The following is a 17,585-nucleotide window of genomic DNA, read 5'->3' as shown; positions in this document are numbered from 1 at the left end:
ATCACTTATATTATTGGTAAAGAAGGTTTAATCAAAGCCAAGCATCAGTTGGGTTTCTTATTATTAATGTAATCACCATTCCTTAATGCCTATGTAGTTTAACCTGGCACCAAGTCTAATATCTCCTCAAATAAACACACTATGCTCAGGGTTGGCTATGCTTTTCCTGCTGCAACCTACCAAGATTTTGATTACATAAGCAAGTTCTTACAGTGATTCTGAAATAGATATGCAAAAAATATGTAAGAGAAGCCCAAAATTAAGAAACATTTAGCTGGGCGCAGTGGGGCTCACACCTGTAATCCCAGCACTTTGGGAGGCCAAGGCAGGCGGATCATCTGAGGTCAGAAGTTCGGGACCAGCTTGACCAACATGGAGAAACCCCGTCTCTACTAAAAACACAAAATTAGCCAGGCATGGTGGCGCATGCCTGTAATCCCAGGTACTTGGGAGGCCGAAGCAGGAGAATCACTTGAACCCAGGAGGCAGAGGGTGTGGTGAGCCGAGATCCCACCATTGCACTCCAGCCTGGGAAACAAGAATGAAACTCTGTCTCAAAAAAACAAACAAAAAAACAAGAATTTAGTTACAAGTTGATTTACACCACACTTCACTAGTGTTCCTCGGTTAATGGTTTAACTGTAAAACTGCTAATCACCGCTAGTTATTCTGGCAATTATTCTGCCAGTTATTTCTTACAAATAACATAATTACAGTCTTTTTTGGGAAAGGCTGAGGAAGGGCAAAAGGAGAAGAGATAAAGAACACAAATACCTTAAAAAACTGGTTTACAACAAAGTAAAGTTCAATTAACTATTCCATTCTCCAGGTTTTTCTGCCAAACATGAAATCAATAATTTGGATAGGGTGTAATTACTTTTATTTTTTATTTGCACCAACTGAATATTGTAACATTTTTCATGACTGAAATAATACAGAATAAATGTGTTGAGTCATTTTCTCTAGCATAGGGAATATAAGAATGCTTTCAGAGTATTTCTAAAAAACATTTTGCTAAGCCTTTACTTAATATGATGTGATCTTTTCTCAACTGGTTAAATGCCAGTTTTCCATTAGGATTGAAAGACCTTTAAAGAATAAAGCATATAAAATGTCATGGATCTAAGATGAAGGAAATGTATTTTCTAGCATTAGGAAACCAAGTGATTATCTTAATATACAAGTAATCCTTTGATTACTCGTGCTGATTTTATTTGTTTTACGTTGGAAAATGCAAAACATTTTTAATATAATGAAACATAATTAGGACATTAATCTCTATAAAAATAAACGGGTCCTTCAAAGCAGAAAATAATTTTAAAGAATTAAGTATGCCAGGCGCCGTGGCTCACGCCTGTAATCCCAGCACTTTGGGAGGCCGAGGCGGGTGGATCACAAGGTCAGGAGATCGAGACCATCCTGGCTAACACGGTGAAACCCCGTCTCTACTAAAAATATAAAAAATTAGCCGGGCATGGTGGCGGGTGCCTGTAGTCCCAGCTACTCAGGAAGCTGAGGCAGGAGAATGGTGTGAACCCGGGAGGCAGAGGTTGCAGTGAGCCGAGATTGCACCACTGCACTCTAGCCTGGGTGACAGAACGAGACTCTGTCTCAGGAAAAAAAAAAAAAAAAAAAAACAGAATTAAGTAAAGCACAGACTTCCTCAACTAACATTCAATAAGCAAAAATTGCCTATGTTTCAGTGGTTCTCCATCATGGCTCCACATTAGCCTTACTAGGGAAGATTAATATTGATAGTTAAGTCCCACCCCAGACCAAACAAATCAGAGAATCACCGGGATAAGGCCAACGTTTTTATTATTATTATTATTATAAGTTCTAGGGTACATGTGCACAACGTGCAGGTTTGTTACATATGTATACATGTGCCATGTTGGTGTGCTGCATCCATTAACTCGTCATTTACATTAGGTATATCTCCTAATGCTATCCCTCCCCCTCCCGCCACCCCACAATAGGCCCTGGTGTGTGATGTTCCCCATCCTGTGTCCAAGTGTTCCCAACAATGGTATTTTGTAAAAGCTCTCCAAGTAACAGTCTAACATACAGGTGAGGCTGAGAATATTACCAGTCCAGAAATCCATTTAATAACCCAAAGCCTGATGGGCAGAGGATATTCTGAGTTCACATGAGATCTAGTGGCTTAAAAGTGTGCAGCTGGCCGGGCACAGTAGCTTATGCCTGTAATCCCAGCACTTTGGAAAGCCAAGGCAGGTGGATCACCTGAGGCCTGGAGTTCGAGATCAGCCTGGCCAACATGGAGAAACCCCGTCCCTACTAAAAATACAAAAATTATCCAGGTGTGGTGGCACGTGCCTGTAATCCCAGCTACTCGGGAGGCTAAGGCAGGAGAATCACTTAAACCCAGGAGGCAGAGGTTGCAGTGAGCCAAGATGGCGCCACTGCACTCGAGCCTGGCCAACAGAGCAAGACTCCGTCTCAAAAAAAAAAAAAAAAAAAAAAAAAAAAAGGTGAGCAGCCAGGCGCGGTGGCTCATGCCTATAATCCCAGGTCTTTGGGAGGCCGAGGTGGGCAGATTACTAGAGTTCAGGAGTTCCAGACCTGGGAGACTCCATATCAAAAAAAAAAAGTGTGCAGTAGCCAGGCATGGTGCTTCATATCTATAATGCCAGTAATTAGAAGGCTGAAACAGGCAGACTGCTTGAGTCCCAGAGTTCAAGACCAGCCTGGGCAACATGGCGAGACCCTGTCTCTACAAAAACTACACAAAATTAGCCAGGCATGGTGGCACACATCTGTAGTCCCAGCTACTTGGAAGGCTGAGGTGGGAGGATCCTCTAAGCCCAGGGAGGTTGAGGCTGCAGTCAGCCATGACTGCACCACTGAACTCGAGCCTGGGCATGGTAGCTCATATCTGTAATCCCATCACTTTGGGAAGCCAAGGTGGGTGGATCACCTGAGGTCAGGAGTTTGAGACCAGTCTGGCCAACGTGGCAAAACCCCATCTCTACTAAAAATATAAAATCATTAGCCAGGCATGGTGGCAGGCACCTGTAATCCCAGCTACTCAGCAGGCTGAGGCAGGAGAATTGCTTGAAACTGGGAGGTGGAGGTTGCAGTGAGCCAAGATCTCACCACTGCACTCCAGCCTGGGCAACAGAGAGAGACTCTGTCTCAAATAAATAAATAAATAAATAAGAGAGAGAGAGAGAGAGAGACCCTGTCTCTAAATGAATAAATAGCATGACACCTCCCCTACACAACTCTCTCTCACTCCTGCTTTTGCCATGTGAAGTGCCCGCTCCCGCTTCGCCTTTTGCCACAAGTAAAAGCTCCGAGGCCTCACCAGAAGCCAAGCTGATGCCAGTGCCACACTTCCTGTACAGCCTACAGAACTGTGAGCCAGCTAAACTTCTTTTCTTTATAAATTACCCAGTCTCATTTAATTGTATATAGCAGTGCAAGAGACTAATACACCAGGGTATAATTGTGTAACAACCAAGCCCAAGTGATCTGTATCAGATCTGTATTAGATCAGATTTCTTAAGGCTCTCTTGTTGCAGATTTTCTTGTTCAGATATCTTGTAAACTAACAAAAATGTCTTGAAGATATCACTGGATTTTAAAGGCTCACATTTGCTGTTTACCACTTCCCTAGATATACCAGGATAAAGAAGATAAAATATGTTAAAATCCTTAATACAGTGAAAGCATCGTATATGCTTTGAAATGACTGTTGCAAGTGAAATAGTTCATTGTAACAGTATCATGCAAGCCAGGGGCAAAGTATATTGGATTGTGGAAACATAGCAGCTTTTCCCATGCCTCATCCCCAGTTTGGTTTAGGGATTTACTACGTCTTTTATTTACTTAATTTTTTTACTTGGCCACTAATATCCAGTTAAAGTGTTTCTTTTGCAAACTAAAACTGCTGTTTCTGCTACTGTCTAAAAAAGATAATCTTTCTATTACATGAGATTATGTGAGAGACATCCATAATACTTTTGAAGTATCTCAACTTTAGAAATGGGTGGCTGGCGGCCGGGCGCGGTGGCTCACGCTTGTAATCCCAGCACTTTGGGAGGCCGAGGCGGGCGGATCACGAGGTCAGGAGATCGAGACCATGGTGAAACACCGTCTCTACTAAAAAAATACAAAAAATTAGCCGGGCGTGGTGGCGGGCGCCTGTAGTCCCAGCTACTCGGAGAGGCTGAGGCAGGAGAATGGCGTGAAACCGGGAGGCGGAGCTTGCAGTGAGCCGAGATTGCGCCACTGCACTCCAGCCTGGGTGACAGAGTGAGACTCTGTCTCAAAAAAAAAAAAAAAAAAAAAAAAAAAAAAGAAATGGGTGGCTGGAGGCCGAGCACGGTGGCTCACGCCTGTAATCCAGCACTTAGGGAGGCTGAGGTGGGCGGATCACCTGAGGTCAGGAGTTTGAGACCAGCCTGGCCAACATGGTAAAAACCCATCTCTACTAAAAATACAAAAATCAGCCAGGCGCCGTGGCAGGTCCCTGTAATCCCAGCTACTTGGGAGGCTGAGGCAGGAGAATTGCTTGAACCCAGGAGGCAGAGGCTGCACTGAGCTGAAATCACCCCACTGCATTCCAGCCAATCACGAGGTCAAGAGATAGAGACTATCCTGGCCAATATGGTGAAACCCTGTCTCTACTGAAAATACAAAAATTAGCTGGGTATGGTGGCGCGTGCCTGTAGTCCCAGCTACTTGGGTGACAGAGCAGGACTCTGTCCCAAAAAATTAAAAAAAAAAAATAAAAATGGGTGACTGGTATACAGTTTCAGACCACTAAAAACACCTCCATCTACAGCTGTCAGCCCTAATGACACTGCATGCAACTACTTATTCATTAATATTTAATAACTATCTAATGGATGCTGCAAGGCTCTATAAAAACAAAGATAAGTTGGCCAGGCTGGTCTTGAACTCCCGACCTCAGGTGATCCACCCGCCTAAGCCTCCCAACGTGCTGGGATGAAGGGCATAAGCCACCGCACCCGGCCTCCCCTGCTTTCTGTGACCTGACCAAGAATCACAAAGTACAGCTGGGCATGTGGCTCACGCCTGTCATCCCAGCACTTTGGGAGGTTGAGGCAGGAGGATTGTTTGAGCCTAGGAATTCAAGACCAGCCTGCGTAAGATGGTAAGGCCCTATCTCTAATTTTTAAAAAATTACATTAAAAAATTCTAGGCTGGCCTGCCTTCCTTCTTCCTTTCCTTTTTCCTTTCCTTTCCTTTTTCCTTTCCTTTTTCCTTTCCTTTTTCCTTTCCTTTCCTTTTTCCTTTCCTTTCCTTTTTCCTTTCCTTTCCTTTTTCCTTTCCTTTCCTTTTTCCTTTCCTTTCCTTTCCTTTCCTTTTTCCTTTCCTTTTTCCTTTCCCCCTTCCCTTCCCTTCCCTTCCCTTCCCTTCCCTTCCCTTCCCTTCCCTTCCCCTCCCTTCCCCTCCCTTCCCCTCCCTTCCCCTCCCTTCCCCTCCCTTCCCCTCCCTTCCCTTCCCTTCCCTTCCCTTCCCTTCCCTTCCCTCTCTGGCCCAGGCTACAATCTACTCGGCTTGCTCCTGCCCGCGCCGCGGACTGCCTGGGAGTGCCGGCGCGCGCCACCGCTGCCTGCCTTTTCTCCTTTGGATGCAGGCACGCGTTCGCCATCTTGGCCACGCTGGTCGCCAGCTCCTGACGCCGAGTGCTCTGCCCGCCTCAGCCTCCCGAGGTAGTGGGACTACAGACGGAGTCTCGCTCACCCAGTGCTAGGTGTTGCCCGGGCTGGAGTGCGGTGGCGTGGTCTGGCCTCGCGGCAGCCTCTACCACCCGGCCGCCTGCCTTGGCCTGCCAGGGTGCTGGGATTGCAGCCCCTGCCCGGCCGCCGCCCCATCTGGAAGGTGGGGAGCGCCTCTGCCCGGCCGCCCCGTCTGGGAGGTGAGGAGCACCTCTGCCTGGCCGCCCCGTCTGGGAAGTGAGGAGCGCCTCTGCCCGGCCGCCCCGTCTGGGAAGAGAGGAGCGCCTCTGCCCGGCCACCCACCGTCTGGGAAGTGAGGAGCGCCTCTGCCCGGCCACCCACCGTCTGGGAAGTGAGGAGCGCCTCTGCCCGGCCACCCACCGTCTGGGAAGTGAGGAGCGCCTCTGCCCGGCCACCCACCGTCTGGGAAGTGAGGAGCGCCTCTGCCCGGCCACCCACCGTCTGGGAAGTGAGGAGCGCCTCTGCCCGGCCGCCCCGTCTGGGAAGTGAGGAGCGCCTCTGCCCGACCACCCATCGTCTGGGAAGTGAGGAGCGCCTCTGCCCGGCCTCCCATCGTCTGGGAGGTGAGGAGCGCCTCTGCCCGGCCGCCCCGTCCGGGAGGAAGTGAGGAGCGCCTCTGCCCGGCCGCCCCGTCCGGGAAGAAGTGAGGAGCGCCTCTGCCCGGCCACCCATCGTCTGGGAAGTGAGGAGCGCCTCTGCCCGGCCTCCCATCGTCTGGGAGGTGAGGAGCGCCTCTGCCCGGCCGCCCCGTCCGGGAGGAAGTGAGGAGCGCCTCTGCCCGGCCGCCCCGTCCGGGAAGAAGTGAGGAGCGCCTCTGCCCGGCCGCCCCGTCCGGGAAGAAGTGAGGAGCGCCTCTGCCCGGCCGCCCCGTCCGGGAAGAAGTGAGGAGCGCCTCTGCCCGGCCGCCCCCGTCCGGGAAGAAGTGAGGAGCGCCTCTGCCCAGCCGCCCACCGTCTGGGAAGTGAGGAGCGCCTCTGCCCGGCCGCCCCGTCCGGGAAGAAGTGAGGAGCGCCTCTGCCCGGCCACCCACCGTCTGGGAAGTGAGGAGCGCCTCTGCCCGGCCGCCCCGTCCGGGAAGAAATGAGGAGCGCCTCTGCCCGGGCGCCCCATCCGGGAAGAAGTGAGGAGCGCCTCTCCCCGGCCGCCCCATCCAGGAAGAAGTGAGGAGCGCCTCTGCCCGGCCACCCACCGTCTGGGAAGTGAGGAGCGCCTCTGCCCAGCCGCCCCGTCTGGGAAGTGAGCAGCGCCTCTGCCCGGCCGCCCCGTCCGGGAAGAAGTGAGGAGCGCCTCTGCCCGGCCGCCCCGTCCGGGAAGAAGTGAGGAGCGCCTCTGCCCGGCCGCCCCGTCCGGGAAGAAGTGAGGAGCGCCTCTGCCCGGCCGCCCCGTCCGGGAAGAAATGAGGAGCGCCTCTGCCCGGCCGCCCCGTCCGGGAAGAAGTGAGGAGCGCCTCTGCCCGGCCACACATCGTCTGGGAAGTGAGGAGCGCCTCTGCCCGGCCACCCACCGTCTGGGAAGTGAGGAGCGCCTCTGCCCGGCCGCCCCGTCTGGGAAGTGAGGAGCGCCTCTGCCCGGCCACCCACCGTCTGGGAAGTGAGGAGCGCCTCTGCCCGGCCGCCCCGTCTGGGAAGTGAGGAGCGCCTCTGCCCGGCCACCCACCGTCTGGGAAGTGAGGAGCGCCTCTGCCCGGCCACCCACCGTCTGGGAAGTGAGGAGCGCCTCTGCCCGGCCACCCACCGTCTGGGAAGTGAGGAGCGCCTCTGCCCGGCCACCCACCGTCTGGGAAGTGAGGAGCGCCTCTGCCCGGCCACCCACCGTCTGGGAAGTGAGGAGCGCCTCTGCCCGGCCACCCACCGTCTGGGAAGTGAGGAGCGCCTCTGCCCGGCCGCCCCGTCTGGGAAGTGAGGAGCGCCTCTGCCCGGCCACCCATCGTCTGGGAAGTGAGGAGCGCCTCTGCCCGGCCACCCATCGTCTGGGAAGTGAGGAGCACCTCTGCCCGGCCTCCCATCGTCTGGGAGGTGAGGAGCGCCTCTGCCCGGCCGCCCCGTCCGGGAGGAAGTGAGGAGCGCCTCTGCCCGGCCGCCCCGTCCGGGAAGAAGTGAGGAGCGCCTCTGCCCGGCTGCCCCGTCCGGGAAGAAGTGAGGAGCGCCTCTGCCCGGCCGCCCCGTCCGGGAAGAAGTGAGGAGCGCCTCTGCCCGGCCGCCCCGTCTGGGAGGTGAGGAGCGCCTCTGCCCGGCCACCCATCGTCTGGGAGGTGAAGAGCGCCTCTGCCCGGCCACCCGTCGTCTGGAAAGTGAGGAGCGCCTCTGCCCGGCTGCCCCATCTGGGAAGTGAGGAGTGCCTCTGCCCGGCCACCCATCATCTGGGAGGTGAGGAGCGCCTCTGCCCGGCCACCCATCGTCTGGGAAGTGGGGAGCGCCTCTGCCCGACCTCCCATCGTCTGGGAAGTGAGGAGCGCCTCTGCCCGGCCACCTATCGTCTGGGAAGAAGTGAGGAGCGTCTCTGCCTGGCCGCCCCGTCTGGGAAGTGAGGAGCCCCTCTGCCCGGCCGCCCCGTGTCTGGGTAGAAGTGAGGAGCTCCTCTGCCTGGCCGCTCCGTCTGGGAGGTCTACCACGGAGGCCAGAAGCAATGTGGGGGCTGGACGTGGTGGCTCACGCCTGTGGTCCCAGCACTCTGGGGGGTGAGGCGGGTTGATCACTTCGGGCTAGGAGTTCGAGACCAGTCTGGCCAACTTGGCGAAACATGAAGAATACAACAGACAAACCAACCAACCAACTCAATGACAACAAAACAGGTCTACCCTGGAGTCATACTCTAATTTTTTCTATTTTCCTCCCTTTCTGATCCTTTATCTCACTTTCTTTTTCTTCCTCTTCCTTCTCCCTCTTCTTTGTCAAATAGAGGATTGAGTTATTATCACTGATCCATATAAAGTCCCTCTCTCATTTATTTTAACTCCCACCCCCATTTCTATTCCCCGACTTCCCATGTGCAACCTTCCTAATATGTTTGATACGCATCTTTTTGTTTGTATGTATTTTTAGAAAATGCTTATTGTTTTTGTATGCAAAAAAAATTAAAAAAAAAAAAACAAAGATAAGAAAAAAATGAAAGATTACTTGTGGATACGTTTTTCCGAATTTTGAGGCAATTAGACGAAACATCCCATCCCAGCGTCACATGGGAACCAGAGTTAGTAATAACTTTTTGGGCCGGGTGCGGTGGCTCATGCCTGTAATCCCAGCACTTTGGGAGGCCAAGGTAGGCAGGTCACGAGATCAGGAGTTTGAGGCCAGCCTGGCCAACATGGTGAAACCTCGCCTCTAGTAAAAATACAAAAATTAGCCAGGCGTGTGGTGCATGCCTGTAATTCCAGCTACTCAGGAGGCTGAGGCAGAAGAATCCCTTGAACCCAGGAAGCGGAGGTTGCAGTGAGCCAACATTGCACCACTGCACTCCAGCCTGGGCAACAAGAGCAAAATTCCGTCTCAAAAAAAAAAAAAAAAACTTTTAGTGTTCCCATATTTAGAATTTTTCTTTGTTTAAAAAGATGATTTTGAAATAATTAGCTAAGATAATGCCCTGATTCATTCACAACATTTACTATGGATAATGAGGTACCTTGAAAAGAAACCATATAGTAAGATATTTAAAAGACCAGAAGCAGGCCGGGCACAGTGGCTCACACCTGTAATCCCAGCACTTTGGGAGGCCGAGACGGGTGGATCATGAGGTCAGGAGATCAAGACCATCCTGGCTAACACGGTGAAACCCCATCTCTACTGAAAATACAAAAAATTAGCCGGGCGTGGTGGTGGGTGCCTGTAGTCCCAGCTACTCTGGAGGCTGAAGCAGGAGAACGGCGTGAACCTGGAAGGCAGACCTTGCAGTGAGCCGAGATTGCACCACTGCACTCCAGCCTGGGCAACAGAGCGAGACTCCGTCTCCAAAAACAATAAAAAAAAAGACTAGAAGCAAATGAGAATGGGTTGCCTTAACTTGTTTTAAAATTTCTCCTGATAGGCTGGGGGCAGTGGCTCACACCTGTAATCCCAGCACTGGGGGAGGCCAAAGTGGGTCAATCATGAGGTCAAGAGATCGAGACCATCCTGGCCAACATGGTGAAACTCTATCTCTACTAAAAATACAAAAATTAGCTCGGTGAAAATACAAAAACTAGCTGGGTGAGGTGGTACGTGCCTGTAGTCCCAGCTACTTGGGAGGCTGAGGCAAGAGAATCGCTTGAACCTGGGAGGCAGAGGTTGCAGTGAGCCGAGATTGTGCCACTGCACTCCAGCCTGGTGACAGAGCAAGACTCCGTCTCAAAAAAAAAAAAAAAAAAAAAAAATTCAGGCCAGGTGCAGTGGCTCACACCTGTAATCCCAGCACTTTGGGAGACTGAGGCAGGCGGATCACAAGGTCAGGAGTTCGAAATCAGTCTGGCTAACATGGTGAAGCCCTGTCTCGACTAAAAATACAAAAATTAGCTAGGCATGGTGGTGGGCGCCTGTAATCCCAGCTATTTGGGAGGCAGAAGCAGAATCGCTTGAACTCGGGCGGCAGTGAGCTGAGATTGTGCCACTCCACTCTAGCCTGGGCAACAGAGCGGGACTCCACCTCAAAAAAATAAAAAAAAAATTTCTCCTGATTTCCCTCAAAAGGTATAACCTTTCTTTTTTTTGAGATGGAGCCTTGCTCTCTTGCTAGGATGCAGTGATCTCAGCTCACTACAACCTCCGCCTCCCAGGCTCAAGCGATTCTCCTGCCTCAGCCTCCAGAGTAACTGGGATTACAGGCGCCTGCCACCGCGGCTAATTTTTGTATTTTTAGTAGAGATGGGGTTTCACCATCTTAGCCAGGCTGATCTCGAACTCCTGACCTCGTGATGTACCTGCCTCTGCCTCCCAAAGTGCTGGGATTACAGGCGTGAGCACTGCGCCTGGCCATCTGTACCTTTTTTAAAGGGGCTCATTTTCTTTCTCTTTTCTTTTTGTTTTAAAAAAATAGGATCTTGCTCTGTCTCCCAGGCTGGAGTGCAGAGGCATGATTTCGGCTCATTACAACCTCTGCCTCCCAGGCTCAAGCAATCCTCCTACCTCAGCCCCCCAAGTAACTGGGACTAGAGGTGTGTACCAGGGTACCTGGCTAACTGTTGCACTTTTTTTGACAGAGAGCAGGTTTTGCCACATTGCCCAGGCTAATCTTGAACTCCTAGGTTCCAGTCATCAGCCAGCCTCAGCTTCCGAAAGTGCTGGGATTACAGGCGTGGGCCACTGCACCAGGTCACGGGTCTCATTTTCAATTTACCCCCTTGTGGTTTAAAGCTATTAAAGTAGATTACTTTCACATTTCAGCTACATTATCCAACTGCAAGTTATAAAGTTATCTCAAAAAACATTGCCTCCTCTGGCTGGTTGTGGTGGCTCACAAACTGTAATCCCAACACTTTGGGAGGCCGAGGTGGGTGGATCACCTGAGGTTGGGAGTTCGAGACCAGCCTGACCAACATGGAGAAACCCCATCTCTACTAAAAATACAAAATTAGCTGGGCATGGTGGCACATGCCTGTAATCCCAGCTCCTCGGGAGGCTGAGGCAGGAGAAGCGTTTGAACCTGGGAGGCGGAGGTTGCAGTGAGCTGAGATCGGACCATTGCACTCCAGCCTGGGCAACAAGAACGAAACTATTCCATCTCAAAAAAAAAAAAAAAATGTAGAAAGGAACTGCAAATGATCTGCCCCTTTAGGAAGGAAATATGAAATACAGGCAAAGCTACGAAGTTTTTGCTTGACATCACACAAGTCATTGCTGGTGAGCTCATACTCTTTTAAGGGATCAAGACTAAATCCATGGGAGGCCGAGGTGGGTGGATCACCTGAGGTCAGGTGTTCAAGACCAGCCTGGCCAACATGGTGAAACCTCGTCTCTACTAAAAATACAAAAATTAGCCTGGCATGGTGGTGGGCACCTGTAATCCCAGCTACTTGGGAGACTAAGGCAGGAGAATCACTTAAACCCAGGAGGCGGGGGCTGCAGTGAACCAAGATCCCACCACTGCACTCCAACCTGGGCAACACAGCAAGACTCCATCTGAAAAAAAAAAAGACTAAATCCACATGTTAATAGTGAAAACATAAAGACACATGCACACGTATGTTTACTGTGGCACTATTCACAATAGCAAAGACTTGGAACCAACCCAAATGTCCATCAATGATAGACTGAATTAAGAAAATGTGGCACATATACACCATGGAATACTATGCAGCCATAAAAAAGGATGAGTTCATATCCTTTGTAGGGACATGGATAAAGCTGGAAACCACCATTCTCAGCAAACTATTGCAAGGACAAAAAACCAAACACCGCATGTTCTCACTCATAGGTGGGAACTGAACAATGAGAACACCTGGACACAGGAAGGGGAACATCACACATTGGGGCCTGTCATGGGGTGGGGGGAGGGGGGAGGGAAAGCATTAGGAGATATACCTAATGTAAATGACCAGTTAATGGGTGCAGCACACCAACATGGCACATGTATACATATGTAACAAACCTGCAAGTTGCGCACATGTACCCTAGAACTTAAAGTATAATAAATAAATTTAAAAAAAATAGTGAAAACATTTTGCCAGGGTTACTAAAATAGCTAGAGGTTGAAGCTCAAGTCACACATGGAAAGACTTCCCTAGAGCTATCCAACATAAGCTTATGTCCTCTCTATATGCTAAAAAACGAATCTGTTCACAACTATTATAAAGAAACAAATGCAAACAAATTTTAAACAATTACAATGAAAATAGAAAGAACTAAAAAACTATAGGCAACTAAATATATATATAATTCAGTAAATTAATCAAGTACAGCACTGGTTCCCAATACTGATCCATGACAAAATTTTTAGCAGTTGGCCAGGCACAATGGCTCACGCCTGTAATCCTAGCGCTTTGGAAGGCCAAGGTGGGCGGATCACCTGAGGTCAGGAGTTCAAGACCAGCCTGGCCAACATGGCAAAACCCCTTCTCTACTAAAAATACAAAAATTAGCTGGGCATGGTGGAGGGTGCCTATAATCCCTACTCGGGAAGCTGAGGCAGGAGAATCACTTGAACCCGGGCAACAGAGGTTGCAGTGAGCCAAGATCAGGCTGCTTCACTCCAGCCTGGGCGAAAGTGAGAAACTCCATCTCAAAAAAAAAAAAGAAAAAAAATTTAACAGTCTACAAAGAAATAAAACAGTAAGGAAAAGGTTACTTTTTTTCATAAAGCTAAATCTATATAATCTATAGAAGCAACCTTAACCCTAAAAATACATACTTCTTAATGTTTTGGTACTATCATGAAATGACCAAGACAACACATCATTAGGGGAAAGGGGTTCTAACAAAGTTACTTTGCAAAATAAGAAGTTGAGTGATAAACCTAGTCTTTCAATGCTGTGTATATGTGTGTGTAATCAGAACAACGTGAAACAGAGCTCTATACCCACAGAGAACCCAGTCAAGCTCTGAATGACTAAATAATATTCTAGAGAGTTTCTCATACAGAGAAGCATAAAGACAGTATCTGAGTAGGTTTCCAAAAACCAGTATTAATGAATTTTGTCCACAATCATTTTGATGGTCCCAAGTTTGAGCATATATTTGAATCCCTAACGTATTTAAAGCATTACATGTATTTCAACATTCAAAATTACATAAAGAAACCCAAATGTACTTGGTGGTTTTATAGCTAAAGGCAACTGCTGAAGAATGTTTCATTTCTCAATTTAAAATAGTATGGTACTATCTTTTAATACTCTAAGAGTTCTACCAATGTAAGACTTCCATCCAATTACATTTCTACAACTGAATTGTTCTCTAAGGCATTTCACTTCAACTGAAAATGTCATTTCATTATAGGACATTAAAAATTCTGAATGTCACTTGGCTCTAGGCAAGGTCTTGATTAAACAAAAATCAAACCTTAACACAAAAATATATCTTACATAAAATTACTTCTAAATGTTTACCAACCAATGGAGAATCTTAAATGTAGGCCTGGCTATGGCCGGGCGCAGTGGCTCGTGCCTGTAATCCTAGCACTTTGGGAGGCCAAGGCGGGCAGATCACCTGAGGTCAGGAGTTCAAGACCAGCCTGGCCAACATGGTGAAACCCCGTCTCTACCGAAAATACAAAAATTAGGCGGGCATACTGGCTCAAGTCTGTAATCCCAGCTACCTGTGAATCTGAGGCAGGAGAATCACTGGGACCCGGGAGGCAGAGGCTGCAGTGAGCCGAGATCGTGCCACTGCACTCCAGCCTGGGTGACAGAGCAAGACTCTCTATTTAAAAAAAAAAAAAAAAAAAAAAGGCCAGGCCGGGCTTGGTGGCTCATGCTTGTACCCCAGCGCTTTGGGAGGCTGAGGTGGGTGGATCACCTGACATCAGGAGTTTAAGACCAGACTGGCCAACATGGTGAAACCCCATCTCTACTAAAAATACAAAAAATTAGCCAGGCATGGTAGCGCACGCCTGTAATCCCAGCTACTTGGGAGGCTGAGGCAGGAGAATAGCTTGAACCTGGGAAGCAGAGGTTGCAGTGAGCCGAGGTCGCACCATTGCACTCCAGCCTGGGCAACAAGAGCAAAGCTCCATCTCAAAAAAAAAAAAAAAAAAGTAGGCCACATTCATTTCAATTACAGCTAAATGAAGTTGTTTTGTCAAATCTGTGCCAGACTTATTGTTATAATCAGGTAGCTCTTCCAAGAACGTCTTAGAAAAAGGCACTTGCTGCATAACAAAGAGGCTGTGCTAGGTTTAACTGAGACTACACTGCACACTGATATGAGTTTTTAAATTTGGGTCAATAAAACCAGAACTGACTACAGGTGTCACTACCATAAAAGAGAAAGCATCTTACTACGCTACAGTTCTATGTTTACTAAAACATTTGATTATTTGTTAATTTTCTCAATGACTACATGAGGTAGCTTTCTTTCCTATCTGTGCTAATCTATTTGCAAATATATAAATACTTCTTAACCTCCACAACACCTCGTATTTGTATTCTATTTCCAATAAAAATCCAAGCAGCCTCTCATATTTTAATTGCACTTCAACCTATTTTTTTAGTGATGACTCTTTTTTTTTTTTTGAGATGGAGTTTTGCTCTTGTTGCCCAGGCAGGAGTGCAATGGCACGATCTCGGCTCACCCCAACCTCAGCCTCCCGGATTCAAGTGATTCTCCTGCCTCAGGGTGTAGCTAGTATTACAGGCATGCGCCACCATGCCCAGCTAACTTTGCGTTTTTAGTAGAGATGGGGTTTCTCCATATTGGTCAGGTTGGTCTCGAACTCCCAACCTTAGGTGATCCACCGGCCTCAGCCTCCCAGGGTGCTAGGATTACAAGCCTGAGCCACCGCACCTGGCCCCTCTTCCTCCCCGCCCCCCCCGCCCCCCCACGACGGAGTCTGCTCTGTTTCCAGGCTGGAGTGCAGTGGCGTGATCTCAGCTCACTGCAACCTCCACCTCCAGGGTTCAAGCGATTCTCCTGCCTCAGCCTCCCGAGTAGCTGGGACTACAGGCGCGCACCACCACACCCAGCTAATTTTTTTGTATTTTTAGTAGAGATGGTGTTTCACCAAGTTGGCCAGGATGGTCTCGATCTCTTGACCTCGTGATCCGCCCGCCTCGGCCTCCCAAAGTGCTGGGATTACAGGCGTGAGCCACTGCGCCTGGCCCAGTGATGACTCTTTCTTAACGACTCCATCAGAAATCTGTCAGTTAATAAACGCGCTGCTCAGTTAGTGACGAGAAATAACTGTATGTCAGTGGTTAAGAAGCCCCGTAATTGCAGCATTTAATACCTGCTGTTGTTCCTAATACCACCAGGCTGACTCAGATTAAGGAGCCCTCCAAGTTCCACTGTCTAATAAAGACCTGTCAAAATGAAAACTCAGCAGAGGAGACTCCAGAATTCATTCAACCGTTGTATCTGCTTTACATACATAAATAAGCAGAACTGATTTTTGGGTTCTTTGCCACAAGAAGATGTGCTGAAAACAAAGCATCAAATGGTTTTGGAAAAAATACTCCTCTTTACAGTGAAGTTTAAATTAAATCAAGAATGCTACTTACAAAGATATTCTGAATTACAGGATCTCCTGATTCATCATAATGAACTTTACAACCCTGTTAAGTATCAAAACTGCAGCACAAAATCAGCCAACATGCGAACTAAGGACAAAAGACAGTTCATAGGTCTTTGGCGATTGTGATTATAAAATCACGTGCCTGAGGACCACTAAGTCTGAGGTACACACCAAATAATGCAGCTCAAAATAAGCAGAAAGCACTGTTCCGTGCTCAACCCACCCCCCGACCCCTCAACCATCCAAAGTCAATGCTGGTGCCCAGGACCCATGAGTCCTTATCATTAAATATGCACGCCCCAATTCCTCCCCAGTTGAGGAAATCACAGACTTCTTGGCCCCAAGAATCTTAACCCTGGTCTTCATCATACAAGTCTCCAGAAACCTTAACATCGGCTTTTTCAGGCTCCCACCACCTAAAACAAAGTTCATAAAATCCTGACGGCAGTTTCCTTCAGAGCTTAGGCTCTCGACCGCGCCCTCCGACCAGGCCTGTCTCCCTCCTGCCTGCCCCCTGTGGAGGGAAGGCTCCCCCTCCTTTTTGGTCACTGCCTGGCCGCTCTACTCACAGGATAGCAGTGTCGGGGGGCAGCAGGCCCGACAGCGCCCTCCAGCTCGGTGCGGGCAATTTCCTGCGACTGCAGTCCAGGTGAGGAATGCGGCAGGAGCAGGGCGCGGGGCAGAGACCTGCTCCGGCGGCGGGCAACAGGAGGAGAGCGGTCTGGGCAATGAAGAGTAACCGAGAAAGCAATCCAGATCGACACCCCAGCAACTGCTCCTCTGGGACGCCTAGGGGCGCCGGCGCCATTTTCCCCCTCGATCTGGACGTGGCCTGGAAGAGCTGCCTGCTAGAAAAGGAGGATCGGCGGAGAAGCTCAGCAGAGATGCTCGGCGGCTGCGCTGTCTCCCGAAGCCCCGGCTGAGGGCTGTACCATCTAAAGGCATGCAAGGAGCAGATGCAGAGCCACAGCGGGGGCGACGGCCTGGGACACACGGCCTGACGGACACCGCTCGTCCGCCCCGCCCCACGGCGCAACGTCCTCACGCACAGGGGCCAGCCAATCCGTGCCATAAGATGAGGTTGCGTCTGGGGCGGAACTCAGTGAGGGGCGGGGCCAGACGCAGCCGAGTATCTTTAGGAGAAGGACTTCAAAGCGTTCAGGGATTGTAGGTGCCGCTGTGGAGTTCCGCAGCTGTTCTTTCGCTGCAGGGTGCAGTAGTTCCTTAAGAGGGAACGGTGCGGGGAATAGCTGTGAGTTCAAAGTCCTGACTACAGGTATATCTACTGTAGTAGAAAAGGATCTTTTATTTGCTCTGGGCTTTAAGAAAGGGGAGTGGCAGAAGGGCCGCCTTCCAAGTCGCACACACGAATGGGTCACGGGAGCTTCTATCCTGGCTTTGGCCAGATCGGCCTCCAGAGCCGAGTTCGAGCCTCTTCTGCCCCCTGCTGCTTGACTGTAGCCCCTGCTCTTCTGCAAGTAGGCGGTAACTCCCACTTGCATAAGATCAGTATCACTCTGTTAATGGCCTTGTAAGCTCCTGAAGGCAGAGGCCCTGTTTCTTCGTCGGTGCACCTCCACCTTTTGTTCTAGCTTGGAGTTCAATACATGTTGGTGGGACTGCACCTGCATGTCTATATAAGGGAAAGACCCTTCTCTTTGGAGGGATGCTGTCAAGGTCACTCTGAGAAAAGCAAGCGAGACAAGTAAAGAGGGTGTTGAG

General features: G+C 49.8%; 1 protein-coding gene across 1 annotated transcript in view; it reads right to left on the bottom strand.

Annotated features, from left to right (window-relative positions):
• LRIG2 (leucine rich repeats and immunoglobulin like domains 2) overlaps positions 1-16,907 on the bottom strand; it is a 71,629-nt gene extending 54,722 nt beyond the window's left edge. Inside the window, exon 1 of the mRNA XM_063625729.1 lies at positions 16,433-16,907. Within this exon, the coding sequence (XP_063481799.1) occupies positions 16,433-16,671 (239 nt within the window). The 5' untranslated portion in view covers positions 16,672-16,907. The remainder of the gene's footprint in view (positions 1-16,432) is intronic.
• Positions 16,908-17,585: the final 678 nt, after the last annotated feature.

Source organism: Symphalangus syndactylus, chromosome 12 (genome assembly GCF_028878055.3).
Source record: "Symphalangus syndactylus isolate Jambi chromosome 12, NHGRI_mSymSyn1-v2.1_pri, whole genome shotgun sequence".
In the NCBI taxonomy this organism is placed as follows: domain Eukaryota; kingdom Metazoa; phylum Chordata; class Mammalia; order Primates; family Hylobatidae; genus Symphalangus; species Symphalangus syndactylus.
Note: the sequence above shows the minus strand (reverse complement) of the source record. Positions and strands in the feature narration are given on the sequence as shown.